The sequence below is a fragment of the Danio aesculapii genome, chromosome 12 (assembly GCF_903798145.1).
Source record: "Danio aesculapii chromosome 12, fDanAes4.1, whole genome shotgun sequence".
Taxonomy (NCBI): Eukaryota; Metazoa; Chordata; class Actinopteri; order Cypriniformes; family Danionidae; genus Danio; species Danio aesculapii.
The window spans coordinates 6,189,474-6,205,161 of NC_079446.1; the positions used below are offsets into that span (position 1 = coordinate 6,189,474).

The window sequence follows — 15,688 nt, forward strand, 5'->3', positions numbered from 1 at the left end:
TTAAAAACACTATAGTAGCTACGAATTATAGTGTTTGCATCATGAGACATTATCGTAATAATCATATATCATCAACATAGGCATCTTAATAATAAAAGAAATGCTGCAAAATTTGCCAACATTTTTAATCAATCATTTTAGTCAAAAAAAATATCAGATTTTTTACTCCGAAATCCTGGAGGGACTGCTAAACTAAAATGAAATGGAGGGTGTGTGAGGTCATTATCCTGAACACACAGCTCCATGTTACTTGTTTAAATGCTTATTTCTCTGGATTTGTACATTGTTCAAACATTTGGGATATTGTAAGTACATAGTCAGCAAAATATGCCATATTTGTCACTCACCTTGGAAAAAACTAAAAATATTTAAGGATGCAGGTAGTACGAGCGTATTATTTACATTAAGAAAGTGAAAACAAAAAAAAGTGTCCAACTCTCAATCTACTCACCAGTTTAATTTTCTTCTCTTTGCTCTCTGTTGCTTCAGCTTCCAGCAGCTCCTTCTGCAGCTTCTCCTCTGCTTTCTTCCACTGTTTACAAGAAGATGCATTAAAGTACCAAAACCAAACGAATAAGGTTCAGATCACAGTAATGTTTCTAAAGATAAAGGTCGCAATAGTGAAAAAACCTTTTCCAGAGGTTTAGATCAGAGAAAGTTCACACAAAAAAGAAAATGATCTCCTCATTTACTTGATCCAAACCTGTTTGAGTTTACTGCTAAACGAGCTTGATCTCACGAGAAAACGTAACTATTTTACGCTTGTCAGTTTAGTGGCTAATTCGTACAAATTCGAACAATTCAGTCGTAAAAAATGTAATATTTTAAGAAGGCGTGGCACCAAACCCTGTCCCTAAACCATCATTGATGTGCAAATCATACTAAAACGTACGAATTAGATTGTATGAATTCATATGAATGAGCCACCAAATCAAAAAGTTACGAATTGCCATGTGATTGTGTTGGTTAAACACAAAATAAGATATGACAAATTAAGAAGACTACCCACTATGGCTGTTAATGGCGCTTTTTTCCATCATTTATCAGAATTTCTTGTTTTGTGTTCAACAGAAGAAAGAAATTCTTAAAAGTTTAGAACCATTTGAGTGTGAGTAAATGAGGACATTTTTATTTATGGTGAACTTTCCCTTTAAAAAAATTGACTCATATATATTTGATTTACTCAATAGGCATTTCATAATAATCTTCTATTCAAGAGCTCGCTCTTATCTGATGATTGATTATAAAGCGTGTTTGGCATGCTGTGCCGGGAGACAGCACGGAGCTCGTGAGCTCCCTTCCATTGCAGGGCGAGAGGGGAGTCTGAGCTCAGGTAGGTCTCGAGAACTCCCCTGCTTGATAATGATGAATGTGGATTATGAATAGCTATGGAGAGTGTATGCTGAATTCAACGCTCGTCTATGATCTCGATTTAGTTTTGTCAATTTACTTATGTTACATGTTTTTGGTCTGTGGGAAGAAACCGGAGGGCCCGGAGAAAACCCACGCAAACACGGGAAGAACATGCAAACTCCACACAGAAATGCCAACTTGGCCAGGTAAGATCTGAGCCAGTGGCATTCTTGCTGTTAGGCAATGATGCTAACTACTGGGCCTCCGTGCTGCCCTGACAAGGAAAGGGGAGGAGTAGGGGTGGAAGGGGGGATTCTTCAAGACGAAGATGGTTAAGGTAAGATACTCTGGTTATTTATAGCGATTCAGGAATCGTCTGATTGGTGAATCGTGTGTTAGCTAATGAGGACCAGCTGCTATCAATCATAAGGACGTGCTCCTCTCGAAATTAATTTATAAATAAACGTCACTAAAAATATAAAAAATTAATCAATGATTAAATCATGGTGCAATGTGTGAAAAGTTTAAAGCCATCCATATTCTGAAATATAGATAAATCCAGAGTCCCTTTTTATGAGTAAACAAGCAAACGTAGAGCAAGCAAATAGCAGAGAGCTTTTTAAGTGATCAAGTGTGAAGATCAGAAACAGTCTTATACCATTATACACAACTTCAAATTATGACATTTTTTGCGAGATTGGCTTGATTTCAGACCTTCCGCTGCATCCTGGATAAATTTTTCCTCTTCTCCTTGAACGACATGAACTTTTTTTTGGGTGCAGTATCTTCAGTGTCTTTCTTCATGTCCACTTCTTTTATTCTCAGACACAGAAGACAGTTCAGCACCTGGACATTCACAAAACATCACATTAAAGCAAAATGGAAGTTTTTACTGCAATGCATAATTCACTTGTTTCAACACCGAACGTCTTTCTGTCTTTATATTTTAAAGCAGTAAACATGATTTAAAGTATGACTTAAGGTGGAGTGACAATATTGATTAAAGGAAGCCTGACCACATAGTTTGAAGTTTAAACGCTTCATCCATTAAAGTTCACCCAAAAAAGAAGATCTACTGAAGAATGGATTAGAAGAAGGGATAAAAGGCCACTGACATCCAGAGTACGAGCAAAAATACTATTGAAGTCAATGGCCTTTCATTCTGCGACATTAATCAGTAGATCTTCCTTTGTTTTCAACTGAAGAAAGAAATTCTGAAGTTTAGAGCCACTTGAAAGGGAGTCAATTATTTGGGTGAACTATGCATTTAATGTTTACAATGTTAAAAAGTTGAACATCTGGTTGTTCATAAAAGTAGTTCATAAATGTGCATCTCTAAAAACAACAGCAAACTAAATCTGCATCGAAATGAATTTAAATCAGAAAAATAGCATCAAGATTTTTCATCAATGATAATCATCTTGTCTGAAATACTTATGCCATAAGCATTTTAGTCTGTTCACCACTAAAACATATATAAAGTTTAGGATTTGAGAAAATATGAAGAATGAGCAAGCGTACCACTGGTTTGATCCTATAGTTCCTGCTCTTGACCATTCCTGAGATCACCTTGACCATGGCTAACGAGGCCTGACCCACTTTATCCTGTTTCAGCAGCTTTTTTACAGCTTCACAACACATATCAGACACCTCAACAGAAAAACAACAGCACAGATGTTACTTCCTGCAAAAAGAGTTTACCAGCACACAGTTGAAGACAAAATGATTAGCCCCTCCTGTCAAATCTTTCTAATATTTCTCAAGTGGTGTTTTCACAGTATTTCCTATTATATATATTTTTTTATTCTGGAGAAAGTCCAATTTCGTTTACAGTCGTTTACATTTATCAGAAAAATCAAGCAAACTACTCAATTTTGCAGATCTCACATTTTTTATTAAATGATTTTCTAGACGCTTTCTATGACATCATCACTGCACAAATTCACCCAGAAGACCAGAAGACGACACCGCATGTTAAATATGAGTAAACATACAAAGTTGCATTTACCTACAAACACTACTCTGAAAGACACAGAAAAATTGAGGTCAATTTACTTGAATAAAGCCTTTTTTTACAGGCTCACACCACGTAACGCCGGCATGGTGTCAGGCCTTTTTCACAGCACACGCGCTAGCAGAGCAGAATGCAGTGTGTATGAGTGTGTGTGTGCAGCGCATGAGCAAATTCTTGTAAAACAAACTTGTGGGCACTTTAAATTTACTTTATTATTTATCATCTCATTCTCTTCCACTTATCTGTTTTTTTGCATTTGTTTTATTATTAACATGTTAATGAGTTTAATTGTTATTTGGTAACATATGAAATGTTGAAATTAAGTGCTATTTTGTGTTACAGAACCCAAAGTCTGGGTCTAGGAATTATAAAAAATATTTATGATCAAGACTTTTGTCTGTGGTATAATGTTTTTACAGCAAATTAACACAAAATAATGCCACAAACTATGAAAAGCTGCAGCAAAAATCCTTTTAGCTTAAGTAGTGTTTACATTTTTTACAATAAATTTTGAATATTATTTTTAATCAAAATTTATTGTACAAAATTTATACTGTCATAATCAAGAAACCAATGCTTCTTAAAAAAAATTAGGAAATAAGATGTGTAATTGTGTGTATTTTTGTTATTTTTCCACCCCCCGCAAAATCTGGGAGAAACCAGTTGAGGACTGATAGACAAAAAAATAAATCAATAAAAATAAATAAAAAAACAGCCACAGACAGTATTTTAACAGGCACAGTTTTGTGACTGTATTTCAGTTGACAAGTGGGAAAAGGAATAAAACATCAGAGAAAAATAGTCTAGCCATAACAAAATGTCAAACAAACATAATAAAAAAAACACGTACAGAAAAATAATGAACAGTGCATGATAAATAAAAAACATTGTTCAGAAAAAATACATTTTATTAATCGGAAAGTAAAATTTATAATGACAAACTTGTCATTATAAACAAAACAAATACAAAATTCCCTGACTTACAATATCTAGAATAGACCTTTTAAATATGCATGGAAACGTGAAATATGAACGTAGAAAATTAATGAGTATCTTACCAAATAACTAGTATTATGTACTGTCATCATAGCATAAACACAAATTATTTCTAGGAATTTAGCTATTAAAACAATTATGTTGAAAAAAAATCTCTGTTAAAGAGCACTTGAGAAATATTTGAAAAAGCATTCACATATTCACAGGAGGACTAATAATGTAGCCGTGATCTGTATATGGCTGACTGACCTTCTTGTCGGAGTCGTTCATCAAACGCACCAGCATAACTATAATGTTGTTGTTACAACCCTATGTTAGTCTTGTCTCATCTGTCTTTTCTGTTTTGCTTAGAACACATCTAATTGGCCACTTCCAGCTTGCTTGTTCCTGATTGGCCTACAGTGTTTTAAAAAGCCATGACACTACTTCCTTGGCAGCCATCTTGTTTTTGGTCACTTGCTTTGTGTTTGTTGATACTTTTGTATGTGGTATAGGCCAGAGTTGTATGTGTTAAGTCTGAATATTGAGATTTGAGATTGAGTACTTTTTGTTTTGTGTGACTACTGAGATTCTGTTGAGATTTGTGAGTACTTTTTGTGTTAGTGTTTGTTTTGTTTATGATACTTTGTTCCACTGGCTTGTTTGACCTTTGTTGCCTGCTGACATTGATTTTTGGATTGTCCTTTAAATATGATTGCCTGTTTTGTAAATAGTTTGTAAATAGTATATATATTGGGACAGTAAGGAGTTTGACGCCATTTTCTTTGTAAAACCTTTTTGACCTCTGTTTTTTTTGTGTTAGGTAGTTAGGGTAGTGAATTGTACTTTCTTTTCTTTTATTTTTGATCAGATAAGTTAGAGATTTAACATAAAGGAATTTTTGTTTGTTATTTTGGCCTTGTCAGCTCCCGAATTCAAACCCCAATAAATCTTTGACTTCACTTTCGTTGCCTTGTCTTTCATGTTGTGCACCATCCCTAGACGGTGCGTAACATGCACAACATGCATGTAGCCGTGATCTGTATATGGCTGACTGACCTTCTTGTCGGAGTCGTTCATCAAAGGCACCAGCATAACTATAATGTTGTTGTGGAAGTTGAAGTGTGGCAGAGCAACCAGCAGCTCACAGATGCAGCGCACGGCCACTTCAGCGAGACCCTTATAGGACTGCAGAGACACGGCCTGACTTCTCTTCTCCTTCTTCTGCTTCCAGTCTGGAATGACAGGAGATCAGTCAGAAAAACAAACAATCAATGGAGGAGGAGTTAAAAGCGCAGTGAACAGATCTACCTTTGATTGTCTGTTCCAGCTCCTCCAGGTAAAACTTATACTGGCTGACCAGACCCTCCTCGAACTCTCTGAGCTGCAGCGTCTCTTTCTTCACCTGGAGCAGAAAGGCAGATGCATGTTAAATGGAGAAAGAAATTCACACAATAGAGCCCCTTTTTTTCCATTTAAAGTTCACTCATCTAAAAAGTGGTACCAATTTAGTCCTAATGAACATATTTTGAACTCTCAAAGAACTTTTTTACAGAATATAAGTCACATATTTCACGAACGCAGTTTCAATAGACTTTTAAATTAGTGTAGGTTTGTTTTAGGGCTGCACGAGATAACGCTTCAGCAACAATATCACAATATTTACATTTGCAATAGTCACGTGGCAGGATATGCATTGTTGAGTCTGTAACAGTAGCTATGTTTCCATCCACCTATTTTTTTTATTAGTTGTTTTTATTAGTTTTACATTTTCCAATAATTACCAAAGAACACAACAATAAAAAAATACAAGGAATAAGCATTATAATACATAGAAAATAATGGTAATAATTAAAATAAAGAAAAATAGATAATAAAAAAAATAAAGAATTAAAGAAAGAAAAAAAAGTTATTATTAAAAAAAAACAAAAAAAAAAAAACAATTAGGGCATATAAATGGTTTCAATGAAAATACAAAGAGACAGTCAATAGGGGTAGTGAGCATTTTAAGCATCAGAATCCGCATTATATTGGTCCAGGTAGTCAAGAAATGGTTGCCATATATTGTAAAACTTAGCAAGATTATCAATAATTCCATAACGGACTCTTTCCATGTGCAAAATTTGAGTAAGATAAGTTAACCATGTCTTAAATTGAGGACCATCCACCTATTTTTATGTGCATTTTGCATATGCGCATAAAAAAACGGTTGATGGAAACGCCATAATGCGCATAAATTTTGAAAATGCGCTTAAAAAACGTATGCGCATAACTAAGTAGAATAAACTTTTTATTTGATAAGAAAAGATGCGAATAAACTACGATGGAAACACTTTTACCGCACAAATTTCAATATGCGCATTAAAAAAAGGTCATGTGATTTTGTTATAAGAGATCATGTGATGATCAAAATGTGTGTAAATGGACAAACCAGCAGGCTGAGCACACTGTAAAACATCTGAAATGTTGTTTTGGCCATTCTAAAACACCTTACCGTTTAAGTATTGGTGTTATTATATTAATAATGACCTCCAGAATCAAGAGTGTCTGACACCTTCAAACGCCACTGCGTTCACTGCGTGTCAGGATTGCCTTCTGAGGAGCAAATAATTTATTAGATGAAGGAAAGATTGACGCAGCTTCTCCTACCGCAGTAAATTCAGTTTTAACTGTTGATATTTGGCACCAGTTAATCAGGAAGTGACGATTTTGTTCGCTTTGACTCGTTGGATGGAAACGCTGCTTTATTCACACATATTTTATGCTGTAATCCAGTTTTCCGCATAAAAGTTCATTCGCATTTTTGAATGGAAACATAGCTCATGCTGGAAATAATAATGTTGGAAAGTGCAACAAAGGGGCAACACGGTGGCTAAGTGGTTAGCACTGTGGCCTCACAGCAAGAAGGTCACTGGTTCAAGAACCCGGCTGGGCCAGTTAGCATTTCTGTGTGGAGTTTGTATGGTCTCCCTGTGTTGGCGTGGGTTTCCTATGGGTGCTCCGGTTACCCCCACAGTCCAAACACATGCGCTATAGGTGAACTAGGTGAACTAAATTGGCAGTAGAACTAAATTGTCAAGTAGCGTTCTTCAAGTAGCACCCAAAAGCAGTGGAAGATGCTAACCATCACACCATACTAAACATCGACCTCTGGATATGCTAAAGAAAGGTAGCTCTCGTTACAGGGCTCTAAGGCGCTATTACAGAATAAACGAATCTTCTCAAACAAATGTTGCCTCCTGACAACAGGTTTTGATCTTTGGTTTCATTCTGTAATACTGGACTTATTTTTCTATGGAGGTTTGAACTTTGAGAGTGTTTAAACAAGAGATAACAGTGTGAAAATGTTAATGCCTGTGTGAGAAAATAGTGCAGTCAGGGGTTTTACAGCTTTAAAACATCTATAATAATTGCAAAAATAAAGCTGACTACTATGTGGATTTCACCTATTGTGGGTTATTGTTAGAACGTAACTTCAGCGTTTAACGAGGGACCACTGTATTTGTAAACTTTTCACATCAGTGCAATTTATCCTTTCATTTCTCTCTAACAAGCAATTTAAAGTGGTTTGTCTTTTTTAAAGCACACTGAAAACATCTTTCACTCAAAATGAAAGGAACAATCAAGTCCATGCACCTTTGCAGCCTTTTCTTCTTCCGTCAGAGGTCGGATTCGATACGACGGCACAATGTCCTTAAAGACCTCCATAAGGGAGACCATGACTAACTTTCTGACGGTGACGGCGACGCAGGGGTCCGTCTCCATCAGCATGGCCCTCAGCTCCTTCAGCTTCTTGATCTGAAACACACAGGAAACATCAGCACACGTGTGGATCATCAGTACAGATCACACACACACACAGATGCCAGCGTGTCTTACATTAACATGTGGATCTGCTAGTATTGCGGAGGACAGAGCGGCGATTCGCAGTTTCTTCTCCATCAGTTTCTGTGTGCGCAGCTCAAACTGCTCCTCAGGCGTTAGCAATGGAGTGCTCTCTGGTTCCTCCTCTGATCAGATTTAAACAAAATAAGCACAAATAAAACCAAGGTTTTTTATTATCGAAGCTAAAGGTGCATTAAAATGAGAACAAAAACAAAAAGATTGTTTATATAAGGATTGAATATACATTTAAAAATATGCATAGAGTTTTTTAAAAAGTCTCTTATGCTAAATTTTACAATTTAAAGCAACTAGTTTCTATTGTAATCCATTTTAAAATGTTATTTTAAACATACAGCAGCATTACTGATATGCCAATTTGGTTCTTGAAAAATAGTGATTAATATTTTACAGGAAGCATATTCTGTATTTTTCCATGTGGATTATAAAAAATATATAATTTAGAAAAAGCAAAGTGAACTTTATTTCCATTATTATCAATGCCCCTATTTAATTTAATGCAATCCCTACTGAAAAATATTAGGGCAGAGTTTGAAGAGAGGAACTTTTGTTGAATTATCACATGAACACATGAGTTATCAAATCATAAAAATAATAGCGTTTAATCGCATCCAAAATAAAAGTTTGTTTTGACAATGTGTATTAAATATACTTATTATGAACAAGAAACAATGGAGAAACAAATGGATAAAAAACAAAACTATTTTGTTACATAGACATTTAATATCATAGATGGGATCTAAATATAAAATTAACATTGACACATAAATATAATAAATATACACAGTACACACGCTTAAATTATGTCAAAACAAACTTTTATTTTGGAGGTGATTAATCATGATTAATTTTTCCACAGCACTAAAAAATAAACTATATTTTTTTATTAAAACTTAATTTTTAAACTTAAATAAAACACTTACTAAAATAAAAATAATATATATTTTTCTTACTGTATATGCATTACTACTAATGTTATTTTAATTATATATATATATATATATATCTCATCATCATCATCATCATTATAGTATTTGGCACACTTTGAGCATCAAAAACTACAACACAACTTCTTAAACATCCTTGAGATTAAATTATTTGTATAAAATATGTGTATAAATTCACACCAACCTTTTTGTAAGTACACCTGCTGGTTTGGATCCTCTTCTTCTTCTGCCTGCGGTAAAACTAAAGAGCACAATAAAGGGGCACATTTAATGATCAAGTACCCTCTGCGGAGTCACATGACTGAAGTGGACACACATAGACGCATACGCACCGGGTTTCTCCATGCTCTGAGGGATCAGGCCACTCTTGTCTTTGATGGGCAGCAGGTGAATGAGCTCCTTCTCCTCCTCGTGCTGCATCTTTCTGGGCATCTTCTCATAATTCTCCAGCGCCTGCTCCGACTTGCGCTTTTTGGCATGTACTGGAGCACTGCAGTTACACAAAATGAGAAACACAAAGACATAAACAAGTGAACTTCATCAACAGAAGCACCAGCATTTCACCATTCCTTGAGAAAGAAAAGTTCTGACAGAAACGTATTATTATTGGCCATTAAAACGATTTTTCAAATTATATATATATATATATAGATAGATGGGCTACATTAGAGACTCTTATCGGGCGATAATAAAAAATATTGCCGTTATTCTATTCTCAAAGTTAGGTTTAGTGCTGGGTCTATCCTACGCAAGCTATGATGACTTTCACCTTGATATTTTAGCGCGGATGTATACCTGGCCGAATTTCACTGTAGGTGGCTAGAACGAGTCTTCGAACCTGTGTGTATTCCTACTGTAAAATTACCACATCAAACATGGCGTGGTAACATGGATGCAGTTCAGTAGAGAGAATCTAATTAACTTAGCTTCACATCTAACTATCAAGCACCTGTAGAATTGCGTTCGAGTAAAACATACACAAATAAAACGGACCGGGTGCTTTTTAAAATGAATGACAGTGAATAAGTCAAACCGGTGAGCCGTCTGACAAAAAAGTGCCCTTCTGAATCAAATCAGCAGGATGCCCTTCAGGATCTTTCACTTACTTCGAAGACACTACTGACTACGCTTACATGGACATCTGTAATCTAGTTATTTGCCTTAATAGACAATAATATAATTAAAATGTTTACGTGAAGTGCTTTCATGTAAGAGTTTCCTTGTAGTTTTGGGTGACTTTAACTGCAGTTCAGCAATTTCACTTTTACTCATGAATATTTTATTCATCCCCCCATGAGGTATTAGACGCAAATAAGGAGTAAGGACTGGTGAGAGTGTTATGGAATTTAATAACGCATGCTGACTAGAAAGAAAAAAAACTTCCGCATTTCACGATGTGTGTGTGTGGTCTTTTACTGACAGCCGCGTGTGTGGATCTAGTCAGAAAATATGGCAAAAAGTCCTACATGGCGGTCATAGTTTGATTGCGGTGTTTACTTCAATAATGCCACTAATATATGAAATACTCCACGTCTTAATTCCATTTCTGTTTAGTTCAGTTATGACTTTAGTCGGATTAAGGTAATCAAAAGGAATAAATAAATAAATAAATAAATCACTGTTTGGAGCTTATGTAGGTCTACAGTTCAAAATTCATGTTTAACTGAATAAACAGTTGGTAAACACAAGTCCATCTTATTGAACATCATTTACTTTCATCACCAATTATCATGGTAGAACAGTTTCTCAAGCAGTTTGTGATGCATTTTGGAAACAGGAGATGAGCCCCTGGTCTAATGCGCCACCTGGCTTGAGAAACCCATTCTCAAAGACTTACTTTTAGTCATTATTTGGGTAGCCTTCGGCAGAATTAAAATGAGCCATTTTAATCAAGATTAATTCCAAGATTACAGAGAGATTAATCTAGATTAAAAAAATGCATCTATGCCCACCTATAATATATATATAAAAAATATAAATTTTATTAAAATGCTTTTCCGAAAAATGTAAGACAAATTGCAAAAAGTGAATCTTTTTTTACATTAATATTACTATTGCAATATTATTTAAATATTAACTATAATAATAAATAATTATAATTATTAAAGACATTTGATGGCATCATTTTGTCCATCAAAACAAATGTATAAAAATTTATTTAAATGAAAACAATAAAAATAAAATGAAATAAATAAATAAAATAAAAGCTGGGAAAGAATAAAAACTGACTTCGTAATACCCTAAAGCAGCGGTCACACTGCGCTTTCTCCCCAAAGACTTCCATTCATATACATGCATGCGAATGCATCAGACCAGAAACGCAAGCTCGAGCAACAAGTTTCGCAGTTCGCTGCAGTGGAAAGTTCAAGCTTGGTGAACTCTGACCTGCGAAATCACATCATGTGACTGCGTGAGACCAATCGAAGAACAAAACATGAGCTCTCTGGACAGGAACTTAAAATATGGAGCAATCGCTTGCTTTTTTTTTTATGTCTAATCATCTTGTTTTAATGTCTAATCAGCCCATTTTCACCGTATCGACAGAATTTTGCATGCACAAACTCTAGTGTGACCGTGGCATAATATCTTGTGATTTGCGTACTGTATGCGTTAAACCCTGCGCTTACCATGAAGAGAGATCTCGAGTCAGAAAAGAGGCTTTTTGTGCGATGGCTCTGATGTGCTCCAGATCATCTTCATCCATCATATCTGTGGGCAGAGACTCCAGAAACTCTTCCTCCTCCTCTTCATCCTCTGTAATCAGACATCCACATTACAACACTCCAACAGCACTGAGCTTATGCAAAACAACCCAGAAACCCAGGTTTGCTCACCAGGTCTCTTCTTGTAGCGCTCCAGGGGTTTAAGCGTCTGATGGGAAACATCAGAAATGGCCTTGTGGAGTTTCCTCTGCTCTTTGCGTTGTTTTTTAGCCGAGCTCTGTTGCTTAAACTGCCGATTCTTCAGTTTGTTTTCAAGCTTCAGGTTACTGGTTTTCAGTAATTTTCTGAAGCTAGGCCTCTTTTTCTTGTTTCTTTTAGAAGCCTTGGGTAAAAGACAGATTAACACACAGATGAATCATAGATGCTAGCGTATATGACAAATATAAATGAGCCATAACTACTTCATATATGAATCAGGTTAAGGATGGAGCATCAGAACAATAAAATGATGATACAGCTTTAATTGGTTTGTACATTAGGATGTATCCCATTTAATATTATTTGTGATTATCATACATTTTTACCACGATGTACAAAAGACATCCACTAAAATATAAGCATAACAGTAAATTACATTAAGGTTAAGTTGGTTTTATATCCGCACATTCCTTCATTTAACTGTCTCTATACTATTTATCACACTAATTTGAATATTTAATCAGAATTAGCATGCGAGTCTGGCTTCAAATCAACATTAACACTATCTAATTGACTGTAAACCTGGTTGTATATTGATAGTCATTGGCTGCTAATATGATTTCCCTCTTTAGAATTTGTAAAGAATACTTTTCTGAAATTATGTTAAGGAAAATGTCTGAATATCTAAATATGAAACCAACTTTACACCTCTATGTAAATTACTTATCCAAAACAATCTTGTCTACATATCTGAAATATAAAAATTGAGGTAAAACTGGTTTTATGTTCACACATTCAGACTTTCTCCTTAATAAAATCATTTCAGAAAAGTATTTTTTGCAGGGAAACAGGGAAATAATTTTGGTAGTCAGTGACTATTAAAGTACAACATTGTTGTACAGTCAATTACATAATTTTAAATGTTGTTTTGAAGTCATACTTGCATGTGATTTCAGTCCTAATTTTCATAGTATCATGGTAAACAATATAGTGAGCATGGCACGAGTGGTCACTAAACGAATGTTCAAAGATATAACCAACTTGATCTCATTACACATGATTAATTGAATTAAAAGTTTGTGTGCAACTCCAGCGTTATGGATGTGACATTTGCAGTAAAAACTCAAAATATAAATTCAAGTTCAAAGTTGGTTTTATTTAGACATTCTCCTTAATAATATAATTTCAGAAAAGTATTCTTTGTAAATTCTAAATTGGGAAATCGTATAAGCAGCCAATGACTATCAAAGTACAACACTGTTTACAGTCAATTAGATAGTGTTAATGTTGTTTTGAAGTCACACTTACATGCTAATTCTGACCAAATATTCAAATTAGCATGGTAAACAATATAGAGAGAGTTAAATGAGCGAATGTGCGAAAATAAAACCAACTTTACCTAAATAATTCACATAGAAAGTATACGCTTACATTATATTAAAAACATCTGTTTATATTTTCCAAAACAACCAAGCACAAGTATGGGAGCAGAAAAATATCAATCTGTAAACACTTTTTAGATTTAAATGAGGAAAATAAACATGCGTTATGGATGTGACGGAAAAAAGTCTGTGAGTTTACAGTATACAACATACTTTGTAGAAATTCTGTGAATTAAACTGCACAACCTAAAAGAAATAATGCTAATCAAAAGAATAAGAATTGGCTCTCTATAGAACAAACATGATTGATTTTATTTTATTTGACATTTTTGCATTTATGAGGAAAAAAGCTTCATTATTGATGTGGCACTTTTCCGTTATGGATGTGACTGGTGTGAAATTGCCACTTGTGTGACTTTGGTAAATCAAATATAATAGTTTGAAAACACTGACAGAGGCATTTTTGGGTGTTTTTAAAGTACTGTAAAATACTCGCTTACACAAAATGTAGAAACGGTTTCTCTATTTTGGTGAAAACTTAATTTTTTTTCATGGCAAGGTTGACATTTGCATGGAATTGCTCCTTTACATTTTGAAAGTATCCTTCAAACTAGGGTTAACCAATTGTCAGCACGTTTTTAAATAATTTAAAATATTACAACACTTAGCATGACCAACTATTCTCTAATAAAGTTCTTTTACATTAAAATAAATATATCAGATTATTTTAATAAGTTTTCACAGATAAAATAAATCACAATACTGTGGTATGATGCTGTATGGTTAAAATTAGTAAAAGTTAACAGTTACAGTAAACAGCCAACTATTCTTTTAAAGACTTATTTTACATTTAACATACAAAAAAATATAATTACAGCAATTTTGTTGTATAAAATAGCCAAAAAAAAAACAAAACATCAGGCATGAAAGACATCACAATACTGTGGTATAATCCATTTTGAGGGATGTAAACAAAAACAGTGGTCCCAACATATTTCCTGTTTTACATAATTTCTATAGCTTCCGAGAATCCAAAAAGAGCCACATATTGATAAATACTGTTATGATAGCTGTTTCAAACATAGATTGTGTTTCAATTGCCTCTTATTACAGTTATGAAATAGTTTGATAACGAGCAGGAAATGTTCATGGACCAATGACATAACCACATTGAAATGGTCTATAATACTGTATAGGATAACACTAGCAACAGTTACAGCATATGATACGGTAGGTTATAACGTTACTAGATTATTTATTATATATGTGACACGGCAACGTTGACTAATAATAACGTTTATTCAGTCTCAAATATTCCTCTTAAAACAATTTATGATAATGAAGTAGCAGTTCACAGAAGATGAGAAACACGACCAACTGATTGGGGTTAAGTTGGTTTTATATTCACACATTCGGTCATTTAATGCTCTCTATATTGTTTACCACGCTAATTTGGACACTGGGTCTGAAATAGCATTTAAATATGAATTTAAAACAACATTAGGATTACTTAACTGACTGTGGAGAATACTGTACTTTGTTAGTCACTGGCTGCTAATATGATTTGCCTATTTAGAATTTGCAAAGAACCCTTTTCTGAAATATTATTAAAGAGAAAGTCTGAATGCGTGAATATAAAAGCAACTTTACCTCAATGACCAACAGCAGCTGAAGTTAATAAACATACACGCGTTGGTTTGTTTGTGACAATAACAAAATGACTTACCGGGCCCATTTTGAGCGGTGATTTGACTTAACTGTCGATGATATTTTAAACGTGAGACTCAGTTTAATCCAAAAACTGAAGAGTGCATGAATCCACTCTTCAAACATGCACCACATGGACAGGAAGTAAACTAATGGAGAAAGCAAAGATGAACGCCGCACACACTGCTTTCACGTGCCATCTGGTGGCCTGGAAGAACGAATACGCACAGAAGGTTACATATAATTGGATCACATACGTATTTTCAAATCCAACCAGACGTCCTCAATTTCTCATTAAATTAATATGGTGTTTTATAAAAAAATATCTTATATATTCTTTATTCATTCGGAAGTATTGTTTGTGCTTCACATTTAAAGGGATAGTTCGCCCAAAATCAAATACTGAGGAATTACCAACCTACGTCATACATGACGTCACATTGCCAAAAAGAGACCTGCTGCAATATCTTTGTATTGCTAAAATACAATACAATAATAATAAAAAAAAGGATAATAAAAAAAGACTGGCTGCAATAGCAAAGATGT

The 15,688-nt window shown here is 34.5% G+C and overlaps 1 protein-coding gene across 1 annotated transcript in view; it reads right to left on the reverse strand.

The window, feature by feature from the left end:
- Nucleotides 1-15,285, reverse strand: part of noc3l (NOC3-like DNA replication regulator) — a 23,503-nt gene extending 8,218 nt beyond the window's left edge. Inside the window, exons 1-12 of the mRNA XM_056469446.1 lie at nucleotides 15,162-15,285; nucleotides 12,027-12,237; nucleotides 11,820-11,946; nucleotides 9,525-9,682; nucleotides 9,377-9,433; nucleotides 8,222-8,352; nucleotides 7,979-8,140; nucleotides 5,654-5,747; nucleotides 5,402-5,577; nucleotides 2,875-3,003; nucleotides 2,068-2,199; nucleotides 452-532 (exon numbers count right to left, since the gene is read on the reverse strand). Of these exons, the coding sequence (XP_056325421.1) occupies nucleotides 452-532; nucleotides 2,068-2,199; nucleotides 2,875-3,003; nucleotides 5,402-5,577; nucleotides 5,654-5,747; nucleotides 7,979-8,140; nucleotides 8,222-8,352; nucleotides 9,377-9,433; nucleotides 9,525-9,682; nucleotides 11,820-11,946; nucleotides 12,027-12,237; nucleotides 15,162-15,170 (1,467 nt within the window). The 5' untranslated portion in view covers nucleotides 15,171-15,285. The remainder of the gene's footprint in view (nucleotides 1-451; nucleotides 533-2,067; nucleotides 2,200-2,874; nucleotides 3,004-5,401; nucleotides 5,578-5,653; nucleotides 5,748-7,978; nucleotides 8,141-8,221; nucleotides 8,353-9,376; nucleotides 9,434-9,524; nucleotides 9,683-11,819; nucleotides 11,947-12,026; nucleotides 12,238-15,161) is intronic.
- Nucleotides 15,286-15,688: the final 403 nt, after the last annotated feature.